General features: G+C 40.6%; 1 protein-coding gene across 1 annotated transcript; it reads left to right on the forward strand.

Moving 5' to 3' along the window:
- The first annotated feature begins 36 nt into the window (after positions 1-36).
- On the forward strand, positions 37-4,131 carry LOC116718426 (relaxin-3 receptor 1-like). Its single transcript, XM_032560331.1, has one exon. It carries the CDS (start codon positions 953-955, stop codon positions 1,934-1,936), a length of 984 nt encoding a protein of 327 aa, XP_032416222.1. The 5' UTR covers positions 37-952; the 3' UTR covers positions 1,937-4,131.
- Positions 4,132-14,843: the final 10,712 nt, after the last annotated feature.

Here is a 14,843-nt window from a genome sequence, read left to right on the forward strand (position 1 = left end):
AAAAAAGAAGCTAATTTATCTCTTGCTGAAAAGTCGCTGTTCGGTTGATTTTGTCTTATTTCAATCTTATCAACCACTTGGTAAGATTTTCTACTAGTGTTTTCCTTCATTGTGTCTGTTCTTCATTCTTTTCTTCCTTTCTCTCTTTCCTTTTTTATGTCCATCCTTACATTTTCCTCCCTTTTGTTCATTGTTTCTGTCCTTACTCCCTTTCTGTTTTCTCTTGTTGTTCACTTTATCATTTCCTCTTTCCAGTTTCCTTCCTTCTATGTGTCCTTTCATGTTCCTTTTCCTTCTTGTCCTCTTTTTCACCACCTTTCTTCCTTCCACTCTTTTTTTTCAGATGTCATATAATAGTGAATTTTGTATTTTGAATGTAAAGCACTGAAAACTGGAGTTGGAGTTGAGTCTGGAAACGTCTGGCATTTTTACAGATGAATGTGGATGACCTTTCTCTGTCGCTTGGCCACTGGGTGGCAGCAGTGAGTTGTTGATGAACTTTCAGTTTATTTTGAAGGGGACTCACTCAGTTACATCCAATGTGCGGCTTCAGGTACAACTTATCTAACAATGTCATCTCATCATCATTTATCTATTAGATTTAAACGAAACCATTTACGTTTTTTTTGTTTTGTTTGTTGTTTTGGTTTTTTATGCTTATGGAGAAGATGATTTGCGTTCGTTTGCGCGCAAGCCTGATGGTTCCAGCCTGCATGCTGCTCACCAATGAGCATCTAACCCCACCCATAGTCTAAAACAGAGAGAGAGAGAGAGAGAGAGGCGGTGGGTGGAACTGTCCTGTCATCAGGAGCCGCAGGGTGTCATATTAAACGATTGTGCGTCTTGAAGAGGAGATGAGAAGTTGGGATGGCAGCACTCCAAGCTGCGACTCTGTTTGGGAATAAACGTTCAGGCGTTTAAATTAAACCTCCCCTCCCCAGATGCTGACAGTATGAGTGAAGTCAATGAGAGCGTCTTTCTGAACAGGTCACTGAGGCCGGACCTCTTCAGCAACCTGGAGGACATCGACGTGACGGCTGACGGAAGTCCGGTCCTCAGATTCCTCATCTGCCTCGTCTACTCCGTGGTGTGCGCCGCGGGGCTGGTTGGCAACCTGCTGGTCCTCTTCTTTATCAGGGTCACACAGGAGCGCAGGAAGTCCAGGGTCAACTTCTTTGTGCTCAACTTGGCGGTGACGGACCTGCAGTTCGTCCTCACGCTGCCCTTCTGGGCCGTGGACACCGTCATGGACTTCAGCTGGCCGTTCGGAGACGCGATGTGCAAGATCATCCTGTCGGTCACCGTCATGAACATGTACGCCAGCGTCTTCTTCCTCACCGCCATGAGCGTGACCCGCTACTGGTCGCTGGCCTCGGCTCTGAAGAACCGAACCGTGCAGAGGTCGTGCTCCGCCAAGTGGGTGTGCGCGGTGATCTGGACTCTGGCGACCGTGGCCACCGCGCCGACATCGATTTTCTCCACGGTCACCAACGTGACGGGAGAGAAACTGTGCCTGCTCAGGTTTCCGGGCGGCCAGTACTGGCTGGCGGTTTACCACATCCAGAAAATAGTCGTGGGTTTTGTTCTACCCATGTCCATCGTGTCGGTCAGCTACTTCATGCTGCTGCGCATCATCCGCAAGCGCAGCATGAAGACCAGCAACCCCAAACGGAGATCCCAGGTGACCAAGTCCATCACCATCGTCATGCTGTCGTTCTTCTTCTGCTGGATGCCGAACCACGCCATCACCCTGTGGAGCGTCCTGGTCAAACTGAACTTTGCCAACTGGGACAGTGCGTATTACATCGTCCACACGTACGTGTTCCCGCTCACCGTGTGCCTGGCGCACACCAACAGCTGCCTGAACCCGATCATTTACTGCCTCATGAGGAAGGAGTTTCGGGACAAACTGCGGGGTCTGGTCCGCAGGACATAGTGGTTTTAAAGGCTCAGGGAGCGACTTAATGACGCGCGTAATGTGTTCGGCAAACTGTAACCAAGGCGCACCGGATGCGCAAATCGGAACCCATCAGCTTCTGGTCGCTCATTTTTATGATGAGATTGTTCTGACTCGTTCAGAGCTACATGAATGTTTTACGTTAAATTCTAAAGAAATTAATTTGCTACGTTGCTTCGTGAATATTTATGCGTCAAAAAAATAATTAAAAAAGTCGTCCACGGGTCGTGCGTAAAAAGGCGTCACAATCATCTGTGTATTGTTGTGCTTTTGGTATTACTGGGCAGATAATGTGTGGTCAGTCGCTTTCCATTTTCATCTTTTAACTATAAGTGCATTTATAGAAAGCTGATGGAGCCGTGCGCATCAGTATTTTCCCCCACCAAAAAAAAAAAAAAAAAACAGAGCTAAAATGATTATTGTAACTAGGCAGCAAAACCTCGTGTGTGCCAATAAAACACAGCAAGTTCAGACTATTTTATTTATTTATTTTTTGTCCAAGTGTCTTAAAGAGCGATGACAATCACATATTTTTGCTTTAGTCAAAGTTTGATATGACAGAAACGGCGAATAAAATCTATGTAAACAGAGCTGAGGGGCTCAAACATAAGCAGTACGCAGCGGAAATAGACTTTAAAATGGGCACCGATATTCCCCTCGGTGTGACGCATCACAGGAAATTAGTTACATGCACGCGCTAAACGCGTATGCAGTGAAATGACTGGGTTAGCCATTGACTGAACTGAATGTATAATGCAACGACTTGACTAGAAAGAGACCAATTACCAACAGCCTCATTTTGTGCCACATTCACTGCTGCGTTTCTTTCTTTCTTTCTTTTTTAATTAAAAAAATGTCTGGCTTTGTTAAAAACAAGACTTTAGTTACTTTCACTGACTCTCATCTGAGACCCTTACCTCATTTACCTCAGAGAGATTTTTCTGACTCATTTGAACTGAAAAAATAAAAATTACACAGACATGAAAAAGCATTTGAGCACTGATGTCCTTCCACTTGGGTCGTTACCAATTCTTTGCAGATTAGTCTTTTCAAGTGTAAAAAAAACAAACAAAAAAGATCTTTGTAAATTGATTTTCCATCTGATCTTAACCTGTTAAAGTGACTTCCTTCGAGGCCATGCATTCTTTTGGAAAATGAAAAAGAGTAGTTGGTAAATAACTGATGACTTGCCGAGCACACACGCAGACGCACACACACACACACACAATGGAAGTGAAATAATTAACCAGGCACTAAAGTTCATGTTAATGAAATATGGCTGAGGACTGGGAGTGGATGACAGTCATCAGAGGAAGAGCAGCGCATCCAAAAGTCTTCTTGCACGTTTGTCACATCACGTCTACAAACTTCGACATGGTTTACTGATGTTTTATGATGATGCATAGTTTTTAATTTAATGTGTTCACAACTGAAGGAAAAGGAAAAGTGTGGCGTTCGTTTGTACTAAACCCCCTCGAATCATTTTTCACTACATTTCCAATAATTTACCACATGAGAAATTGCTTTGATCTAAGCCATTCTTTTTGCAGCACTGGCTGCGTGTTTAGAGTCACAGGTTTTCAGAAATGTGAATATCTGCTGTAGTTGCATAAAAAAGACAAGATTTTTATTTTATTTATTTTTTGGATTCCCACCTGCGAATCTCTGCAGCTCCTCCAGAGTCATGTACCTCTTGGCTGCTTCTTCTTGCCTGTCAGTTCAGGCGAACAGGAACGCTCGGATCCGTCTGCAGTTTCTGCTTTCGGTTGATTGCTTGAGCAGAGCTCTGTTGGACGGTCGGAGCTTTCTAAAGTGTTTTCCTGCTTTAAACTTCGCTACAGCTGTCTGCTGCGTTCCCCGGTCTTCGCTATGCTGTTTGTTCTCTAATTCTCTCCAAGAAACCACCGAGGCCTCAGGAGTTGTTTGTCGCAAGGCCGTGAAATATGAGAGAACACACCGAGAATTACAAAATATAAGGTAAATAATTGTGAGACATAATCCCTAGTCAAGTACAAAACTTATAAAAACATGGTTGTAAAAGTGGCTACTGTCCAAAGCAAGAGAATGGACCACAATCACACTCTGAAAGCCCAAACCAACACCTTTTCCTTCATACTTTGCTTCCAGGGGTTCGGACATTCAACTGAAAATAAATGTTCAATTGCTTTTGTTGATTTCTGAAGGTCTTTATTGTGTTTTTCTTTAGGCAATGATTTATTTTCATTTCTTTACTAACATCTTTGTTGGGTTTCCTTCTCTTAAACCGCTGAAAATTGAACTATGAATCATTCATAGTCCAAGCAGCGATAGGTTTTTATCTCCATCAGCATTTAGCTGATGGCATCCTGTCATAAAACATGCATCTAATTTGTTTGGATCAATCTGTGAGAGTTGCCTCAGATTTCCAGTTTGACAAGCACCTATAATAACTTTATTTATCAAAACGTGAGATGAAGTAAATGAGTCAAATAACAGGATAATAATTTTTAAGCTTGTTAGAAATAGGAGAAAGAAAACATCAGACTGAAAAATACCATTTAGGAAATGACTGGAGAATCTGGAGTTTATCACATCAGACAGAAAATCTGAATTTGTGTCCAAATGTAAAACATCAGGGTACAGCTGACCCTTCCTCTCTGTCCTTGCACTGTGAAGTACAAGAGAGGTAGACCAGTTGCACAGCGGAGTTCTGAGCTGCTCCACTGTGCAACATCGAAGGGACTCTGTCATAATTTTTTGAGCTGCAAAAATTATGAAAATATAAAGGCAGGAAAGATCCATCAGATTTTAATCAACTCCGCCATCTGGAAGCTGGCTGATTGGCGAGATCTTAATTTTTCTGCATATTGCTGGTCTCAGATACGCAGTCGTCAGAATAAAAGCTTCTCCAGACCAGAATATAAAACAACCAAAAAGTCTACAACTCACCCACAGCCTTGCAGAGCACGTCACTGAAGCAGCACAGGACCATCGTGATGCAGAGCAGGGACAGCCGAAGCCTAGAGGAGGGCTATGGACGTCCTCCTGGAAGCTTGTGTGTGGGCGTGTGTGTAACCTGCATGGACGCAGCCAATCCTTTTAGTCGTGTGTGAGAACACTGCATGGATTTCAGGAACAATCGGTGACCGAAAAAAAAAAGAAAAACACAGAATTGGTTTGGAAACAGGACCAGCTCAAACTATGATAACCATCTGCGATTATTTGGGCAAAATTGTTTCGAAAACATCTGTTCTGGTCAACGATTTATCAACTTCAGACATTTTTTTTCCCCCCACTACAAATTTCAGATGGGCTGGTAGAGTCATAATCTCAGTCCTACCAGCAAACGTCGCTGATCAGGATCAGACTCTAAACTTGTAAAATTTTAGTCTTTTGCAACCGGAATATAACTTGTGTGCTTCAGAAACATCACGAGCTTCTTGTCCACCGTTTTGCTGCCTAATGCCAGCGGTAACTACGGTGATGTCATCATCCTAAATGCACGCAAAGTAATGTTTTTTTTCAGTGAACTTGAAAGAAGAAGAAGAAGAAAAAAGAAAAACTAAATGTTCAGAAATCCAGTGGAAGTAGAAATCATTAACCACTTGGTAAACCTTCATTAGTGGAAAAATTCACCACCGGATGGTGTTTTTAAAAGGTCTGGAGTTAAGAGATTGTTTTTCAGCAGTTTGTTTCTCAGACTAAAGTTTCTTGAGTCGCTGCTGACAGCAAATGAGACTCTGAGCTCTTTCAAAGTGCCAAATAAAGTGCCGAAAGCAGCGAAACATCTGGGGTTTTGTCTGCCTCCTAAACTCCCCTATATTAACTCAGGAAGAAAGTATTTTGTTCAACCATTCTTTGGTCCCTGAAGAAACTATATAGGCTCGACTTTTTCTTTATTCATGAGAAGCTCATTGAGAAGGCCTCTTGTTTAGACCATGATTCGATATTTTTTTAACTGCTGCTATCGTGTAATTGTAGTAGCTCCAATTTCATTGCATTAAAAAGCACGCAATTAATCTGAACATCTATGTCCAAGATTAATTTATGCAAATCTCTGAGGAGATACATTTCATAAAAATAACCACAAGGACAAACTCAGAAGCCAGTACTTTCACCTTTATTAATCTTGTTCTCATTGTTTAAATACATTTTTCTTCTGTAAAATCTCAAAACGAAAACACTGAACAGGAGTGTTGGAGCCTGTTTTCAGACAAATACATAACAAACCATTGTAGTTTTAGCTCACTGTTATCATGCATTTGTTTAGTTGCTTCTCCTGTTTCCAGTTTTCCTAGAAACAAATTGAAATAAAAAGGAGGAAGTTTGAAACTTTACACATTCATCAATTCCCAATAGGCAATTTATAAATGTCTAAAATAAATGTAGTAAAAATTTAACAGGAAAAAAAAAACAAAAAACCCCCCAAAAACCCAGGAGCCTGCATTGACGTAACTGTAGTATAAAACAGCTTTCATCGGGTCAGGACCTAAATCCACAACCACATCAGCTTAACGGGGCTCAGCTCTACGTCTAAGTCTGACCTTGAAAATCACTACGTCTGTGTTTTTCTTTCAATTTTTCATCCTGTGGCAGCTCTGCTCTGTGTGTAGGTGATACACACATATAAGGTACAATATATAGGGGCAGGTTGTGGCTTAATGAGCTCTCCTCTCTGTTGTAATCCGGTGGAATGACCTTTAAAGAGCATCATAATCATATTTTATTCTGATGGAAATGTAAACGTGTTGTAAAGAACGTAACCCTCAGATCTGCTTCAATCTAACAGTTATTATTATTATTATTATTATTATTATTATTAACATGAGAAAAATATTTTTCTCATATATAAGGCAATAGATTGCCTTATTGAAGTCAAGCAACTTTAAAAAAAAAACTTGAGGAGTCCTTCCTTTATGGCTCATCTTTTTTTTTTAAGTTTGTTTTTTAACTGTCACTATGGTGTGATAGTATAACACAAGACAGACAATCTGTGAAAAAATATGCATCCACGAGTTGATTGGCAGCGCTAAGACCCTCCTCCTGGCTCTGATTGGTTGCTTGACCGAGTGGCAGTATGACCACAGGGAGGAAGCAGAGGAGCTTGATTTTTTCCCCCCCACAGATTATCTGTCTTAAAAATATACTTTCACAACATAGTGACGGCGTTTTTATAAAGATTACATACCGCAGCTTTAAAATGCTTAATGCAAATGAGACGGTGATTAAATCCCACAGAAGGTGATTCCTGAGATTGTTGCTACTTAGTGTTTAACACAATGTTCTTCTTCACCAGCTTGTACTGACTGAACTTTTCTCTATCTTTTTTTATTTTATTTTTTATTTTACAATTTCTTTCTGCTATCCACGTAAATGTCTGTATGAAGCTGCTGTTGGTTTATGCAAACTCCATTCGGGTTAGTGTAAGTCTGCAAGAGATCCGTGTAACTCTGTGATGCAATGTCCTGTGAAGTGGGGGAAACCTGGAGCCGGGGGCTGAGCTGACACACAGGTGTACAAGGCCAAGTTTCAGACTTCAGCATCAGTGAACGTAAACCTATTATACATTGGAGGTGTCCTCTCACTACTTTTAACCATTTACTTTTATACTTATTGCTTTGATGTATAGAACAGAGGGCGTTGCAGTGCCAAAGTGTTTTCAGGCTGAATAAAGAAACCGGAAACTACTCCAGACGGTCAGGGATAATGCTGCGTCCCTGCTCCAGCACACCTGAATCAAATGAGTGGTATGTTACCAGGCATTTGCTAAACTTTGCTAAAGAGGTCATTCAGTTAGTCTGAAAACTGCAGGACAGATTTCAGGACTAGCGTTGGAGACCCCTGATCCACATGAGCAAGAGAAAACTAAAGAGACAGAACTCCAGCTCTTTGGAATCAAGTTTATCCTTGAGCCTTCCTTTTTTTTTTTTCCTCAGCCAGAAAGTTGAATGCTGGGCCGTCCAGTGACACTATGACCCAAAACCTACTGCCAACGCAACAAAGGAGTGATTGCAGTAAAAAAAAAACAACGGTGTTAGGACCTCAAGTCCACAGAAAATCGTAAAGAGTCCAAGCTTTTAATTGCTAAACTACTGTAGCTCTGACTGTTAGTTTCTGCTTTGATGTGTTCAAACCTGCTGACCAAATGCGTGATGCACCTTTTTTCTGTTGTTCTGTTCTTCAACCATATTGTGTTTGTTTGGCACATATTTCAGCCAATGACATGCAAATCATTTCATATTCTGCAATGTGTTTATGATTGATGTTCTGTTTAAGTCATAAAAACAATAAAGAGAATGATTAATGTGGGTGAGCAAAATTCAGCAGATGATCCAATTCCCATGCTCTATTGCATGTCTAGCAGCTTATCATGATCCAAAGCAATGTATGAGATAAAGAAGGAGTTGACTCTCATTTCTCTCTGCCTGATCAGAAACACATAAACCCCCTAAAACAATCAGGTTACCGCCTCTCAGGAGCGGCTCTCTCTTGAAGGGCTGGTCTAGTCTCGAAAATGGCGTCTCTTGACATTTTGATAAGCGTCTCTAGTGTTTGCAGGTGCTTTAATCATGACCAGGCGCTCGGGTCTAATAAAGGTCGTCTCCTGAGCCGTGGAGGGCGTTGACATTTGGACAAAACATTAAAAGTGCTGATGAGGTCCGCCCGCAGGACGTTAAACACGTCTCCTCTCGCTGCAGAAGAGCACGGTGAATTAAAGGAAATACTTAACAAATATGTGCACAGTGTTGGTGCTCAAAGTGGATCTTTACTGTGATTAGTGGCCGGGTTTCCATAGTAATTAGGGATGCGTAATGTAACGGCATCAACATCAGTATTCGCTGGTTTTAGGATTTGTTTTTTTACCGTATCTGCATCAGTCTGGTAAGTAAAACTGGATTGATATTAACAATCAATGTCTAGATCCAATTTGTTGCTGTTTGTGTTGCTGAAGAGACATTGGGTGACGCAGCACAGGATTATGGGACGTCTAAATGAAGCAGGGAAGCAATGGAGGCAGCGTGGTCGCTTTTATACGCTGTCAAAAACATAGGTAAAAAAAAAAGTGTAATATTGGTAAATGTCAGCTGTTGACTTTAACAGCAGTATTAATATTGGATATCAATATTGGCCTACATTTTTGTATCGGTCAATTTGTAGTATCACAATAACAATCCTATAGAAACAAAACCAAACATGGAGTGAATTCAGCAGGAATCAACTCTGCCTTTCATACAAACTTTTCCATAAGCAGCTCATTTATTCTGCATTAAATATCTCCAAAATTGAAATCCCACAAGTTCATGATGGAGTTCTTTGGTCTCACATTTTCATTTGGTGTCTATTAACCTCTACTTTGGGCCATTATTGTAATAAATAAATAAATAAATACTGGAGATATTTGAAATTTGTTGAAATTTAAAACTTGATTCAAAACTCAGTAACCCCCAGAGGAGACTCATTTCTGCTGCTAATACCGTAGATCCAGTTCTTTCACACACCATCCTCTCATTTCAGGTACTTTATATGCTGCTGACACCTGCTGCAGTACAAGACGAAGGTCCACTCAGAGACGGCAACACAACATCGTTTAAACCGAGGCAGAGACTCTGAGGTTCCTGAGCCAGACACTCTCCTGTCCTCAACAAGCCCTTAACATTCTGCCCATGAACACCACAAATACAATTAGACACAAGGACCAAACCTGCTGGAGTCTGTGCCTAGAAAGAGGCTGTGATCTCACTTAGAGTGCAGGACAAGTTTGTTGTCTATTCCAATATATTAAAAAAAAAAAAAGAAAAGGCTGGAGATGTGAAAAATGCTGGAGGGAAGCTGGGCTGACAAAAGGAGCACCGAGTTCTCTGAGCTTGGATGTTATACAGGGAAGAATAATGGGCAGAGATGAATGTAACAGCATATGGCGGTGAGATTTATTGCATTTTCACTTCTGCGTGCAGACACTGTGTGGGTAGCGAAGCAGTGGAGCTGAGGAGAGGTTGATTACTTCAACCCACCTATCTGTACTTTCACAATCAGGCTGGAATGGTTTCAGACTCTGGAGTGAAGGGAGGGAACATCAGCATGAAGACCTTTCTTTCTTTGTTTCTTGTCTTCTTTCCATAGGGAACTCAGTAGGGTTCACAAAATCCATCCTCTGCAGGACTCACTGTGTTACGCCAACAACAGGATACGTGTCCGGTTCTGCTCCAAAAGTGGCCACATCACTCAGGCATCCGCTGCGTTTCAGTAAAACCTGCCCAATCTTGAATGAGAAGGATTTGCATTTTGCATGCACCGAAAAAACTCACGTTAGACTGCCGTTCCTGGGTTTTAATCTGCTGATGGCACAATTAATACGTCAATAAATAATTGTTGTAGTTTAAGCCCCGGAGTCGTCCAAAGAGTGAAAAGGTGCCTGTCAGTGGAAATGTCATTATCCACAGGAGCCCCCTCATGGTTGCTTCCTTTTATCTGTTCTCCGCAGCGACTGCTACAGGAAATCCGGAAATCTGCTGATGATTCTGTTATGCTTCTTCTGAGTGATAAGGTTCAGTCGTCACCCGGCTACTTGTGAATTTGTTGACTGAGTCAGGGGGATGTTTTCATGTCACCGGGACATTTTATTTGCTGTAAAATAACAGGGTGCACAGCAGCTCCCACTAAGAAGCCTTTTTTCTATCCTGCCTCACTTCACCCATCTCCTGCACTCAGCTTCAGCTCTCCTCCCCCCTCTGGCTCTGACGTCTGTTTGGTGCGGCAGCTGCAGAAACTCCTCCACCACCACAAATATACTTGTCCATGTTGTAAAAGCTTTTACTGCAAACTCAAAAAGAACACTCTTTAGCGGGGGAAAGTCTGAGGTATTGGAGAAGCCCTTGGTCCAAAATATGGTATAATACCGCTGCCATTTAGATGAAATATCCATGTTTAGTTTCACAACTATTGGTAATTCTCAATGGATTTCAACATGACACCATTCCCAGATTCAAGTTCTGACCTTGGAGGCCAAACAAACATAGCATTAGCTTGGTTGTGCTAGCGGTGTCTTCCTGTTAAGTGGGAGAGGCTCCTCGTATGCTGAAGAACGTCCTGGATGCCACCATCACTTGTTGACAAGCTCTGCTAATCCACCTCATTTGCTTTTGCCGTTCCTCTTTAAATTTTGATCTGGCTGTGCAAGTAAAAAGATAGGAAAGTGTGATCTGGAACGCGGTTCTGGAACCTAGAATTTTGTCTCAGGTAGATACCAGGAGGTTTCCTGCAGAAACAGAACGTTTTGACATTTTGTCCATTTTGCCGAGGCGAGGCCTGGAGTGCTCTATATGTTGCTCTGGGCTCCATTGTGTCCTTCTGGATGACTTTTTGATTCCCTCTTGGAGTAATTTTGGTATGTCAGTCATTCTGGGAAGGTTTTGCACCACTTCATGTTTTATCCATATTTTGAAATTGCTCTTTCTGAGGTTTTGTTGGAACCCAAAATCCTTAGAAAAGGCTTTCCAAACCGATAGACATCAGGGACTTTGCTTCTCATCGGTTCTTGAATTTTTTTATGATCAAGAAATGACAGAGTATGTTGTTTCTTGGTATATTTTTAGTCTTTTTCTTGTTGTCAGGCAGGTTTTTTGAGTCAACAGGATAAGGGGACACAGCATGAGGCCTGAGTGTTGAAATTAGAACAAAAATGTGGTTATTTATGATTTAACTGGTTAAATCATAAATTAACCAGTAAATTTATGATTTAACAAGGTTTAAATCATAAACCCTGTTAATGATTTAACAGGGTTTATTATCGAAAAGGTGAAATCAAATTCAAGTCACAGCCGCTGCCAATTGAGTGACCTCTGGATCTACTTCCTGCTGTCTAATCTCAATCACACAGTCTTATCTTTGACCTCAGGAAACCTTGGTTTCACTGGGCAGGAAGAAAGCAGAACATCCCTCTCTGCTCTCAAAAAGGTCTAAATTAAGAGACTTGAAGCTCTTTTTGGGAGCCTTAAATCATCCTAAAAAGATTTAAATCCTACAGTGAGAACACAACAAATATTAAAAGCTGTCTACAAACAGAGCTAGCGAATTTCATCACAGCGTTTAAGACGTGGTTCTCTCTTTCTTTCCGACTGAAAAGCGTGGAGCTGTGTCTTGGACTGCTGAGAGCTGGTCCTCCAATTTAGAAATGTTAAACTTTGGAAGAGAAAGGGCAGGAAGCAGCTGCCAGCCGTGGATCTGTAAGCTTCCATCTTTCATCACAGAGACTGACTCAGACTGAACCCTTTTTCTTTGATTCTGTGGAGAGAGAAAGAGAGAAAAAAAAATCCTTTACTGCTTTTATACCTTTGGGTTATTTTCTGCTCTTTGTGACGGAGTCACTTTCATCTACATACTTCCTTCTCAGCAGAAACCGTGCAGTTTCGCTCTTAAAAGGCTCTTGGAAGCTTTCAGTTCTGGAGCACCTTAAAAAGTCAAGTTAGGGGGGGCAGCGCTTTTACGTTTTCACAGGTTTAATGCTGTGTTTACATTTCATTTCCCTCTCTTTCTTTGAATGTAAAATTGCCACGAGAGTTTAATAATTTGTCAGATATGTGAAGCTTTTTTTTACCTGCTGGGAAGATTGAGATCTGGGAGATCCACAGGAAAAGTACATTTGTACTTAATTTATAGATTAACATGCAAATTTCTTTCCTGAAACAAAAATTACTTTCTCATATGTGTCAAGCTACTTTCCCAGAATCTATTGACTGCATTCTCAGTATTTACATGTTCTTTAATATTATTGGTTACTTTTTAAGAAGATGAGAAAGATTGCTTTATGGGAATTCATAGACGGCCCAACTGGATCTTAGAGGTTACTATCTTGGGTATTACATACTTCATGCTCTTGTAATTTATAAATCACATTTATAGAATTTTTGGGATTGTATTCCCAGGACACATAGTGTTACTTTTCTGGAATTTATAGACTTCCTTGCCAAAGGTTGTTGATTTCTATAATATATGTTCCAAGTTTTCTACGCTTTATTACATTCCCAAAAGCTGTAGGTTACTTGAAATGTGCATGTTATTTTCCCAGTCCTCAATGATCAACAAGAACTAATTTATTCCATTTGCAGAATAAATCAATGAATTTAATTTGTTTTACAAATGACTTTTCTATAACGTTTTACAGGATTTGGTGGAATTTAAGAATTGTATGAAGTGGACTCCACTTTTTGTAGATTTCTTCCGTAGGTAATCACTTAAAAAATGCTAAAATCTCTTGTGATACGTTTTTATTTCTTGAAAATAAAAAAAATATTGGCTGAGGCAGGATGATTTATGATAAAGTTAGAAATACAAAGTTGGAGGTTTTTCACAGACATTGTCCACAAATACCTAATTGAAGTAAATTTTGTGTGCACATTCGCCTCCCCAGAAACCTAAGACGTTTTTTAGCCCCCGTGACTTTATGCGACAGATATTCATCCCCTGGTTTTTCTCATGCAGGACCTCATCAATAATCCCCCCCAGAGGAATTGCATGAAGAGAACACTTTCTGTGCGTACTCCACTTCTCCATCCACTGGTAAACACCATTTGAGAAGCTGAAAAGATGTTTACTGGTTTTGAAAGGATCATTCATTCCAAGCTATACATCCAATCCTCAGGGGATTTTAGAAGCCTCTGCAGCTGCCTCTTTTTTTTTTTTTTGTTCATATCTTTATTTAAAAAATAAATAAATAAAAACCTGTATCTTCTGGCAGATTTAGCTTTCATCATTCTGAACACATGCCTTAATGTGAGTATTTCTTATGTAGGCCGTGGATTCTCAAACGCTAGTTTGAAGGCAGATTGTCAGTATTTCTGCGACAGCTGGCAACAAACACATGAATGACCACTTGATCCGTTTGGAGGTCTGCCACTACAATTTGGAAGAAATAACACAGACGTGAACTGCGATTCGTCTTGCATGATAATGTGACAGCTTCGTTTGCTCTGGGTTCATGAGAAATTTATGTAACCAGAAAAGGCCGAGAAGCTGTGACGTAATAAATCAACGTCTAGGTCGTCTTTCTTTAGGGCGCCGAAACCGCAAAGGGTCGATTTCATTCCCTTGTTTTCACATGCGCCATTTGATTTCCAGGCCAGATTTTCTCTCTTCAGACAGTCATCACTCTTAACAAAGAAAAAAAAAAAGGGAATACACAATTTGTTTTGGTCAAACTCAGATGCAATCACTGGAACGCCATAGAAGGAAAAGTATGTCCATGAAACGCTGGGCCTTTGGGACCTTTTTGTGATTTATGAGGTTATTATGCTGCTAATGCTGTTTGTCAAGGACTCTTAGGGTCACATCTCTAAATTGTGATTTGAAGCGTTTAGTTTTTCAGGATTTGTCTTTATTTTTTTAAACCATAGTTATCAAATCATTTCAAGTAAAAAAAGCAAATGATCAAATAATTTGTAGGAGCAGCTATTTTACATATTAAAATATTTTATGTCACTGCCTGCTATAGCAACTCCACACACACTCAAATCTGTCTGTCCATGTTTTAGTAACAAATATTGTATGAATGTGTTATAAGGCTGAATTATTGTGATTCTTTATTTACAGGAGACCTATAAAAATCCAATAAAAGGCCTGCAGCTTATCCAAAGTACTGTGTTAAGACTTCTGGTGAAATTAACTGAGTGTTTCTTTTACAATAATATGGGTTTTTTTTGTATGATAACATAAAATTTCAAATTGCCCTCCTCACATTAAGTCCTCAATAATTGAGCTCCACTATATAGCCTAGAACAGTTTTGCTCCCAAAACTTTACACTCTACTCTTAGACTGCAAGTTTACAGGTAGATCTTTTATCACAAGCTCCTCTCCCGTGGAAGTGAGTCCCAGTTATTGTCTATGAAAGGCTGGCTATAACACTCGGCTTTG

Source organism: Xiphophorus hellerii, chromosome 4 (genome assembly GCF_003331165.1).
Source record: "Xiphophorus hellerii strain 12219 chromosome 4, Xiphophorus_hellerii-4.1, whole genome shotgun sequence".
Taxonomy (NCBI): Eukaryota; Metazoa; Chordata; class Actinopteri; order Cyprinodontiformes; family Poeciliidae; genus Xiphophorus; species Xiphophorus hellerii.

Excerpts from the sequence above, each read along its gene's own strand:
- LOC116718426 (XM_032560331.1), top strand. The coding sequence starts at position 953 with ATGAGTGAAGTCAATGAGAGCGTCTTTCTGAACAGGTCACTGAGGCCG.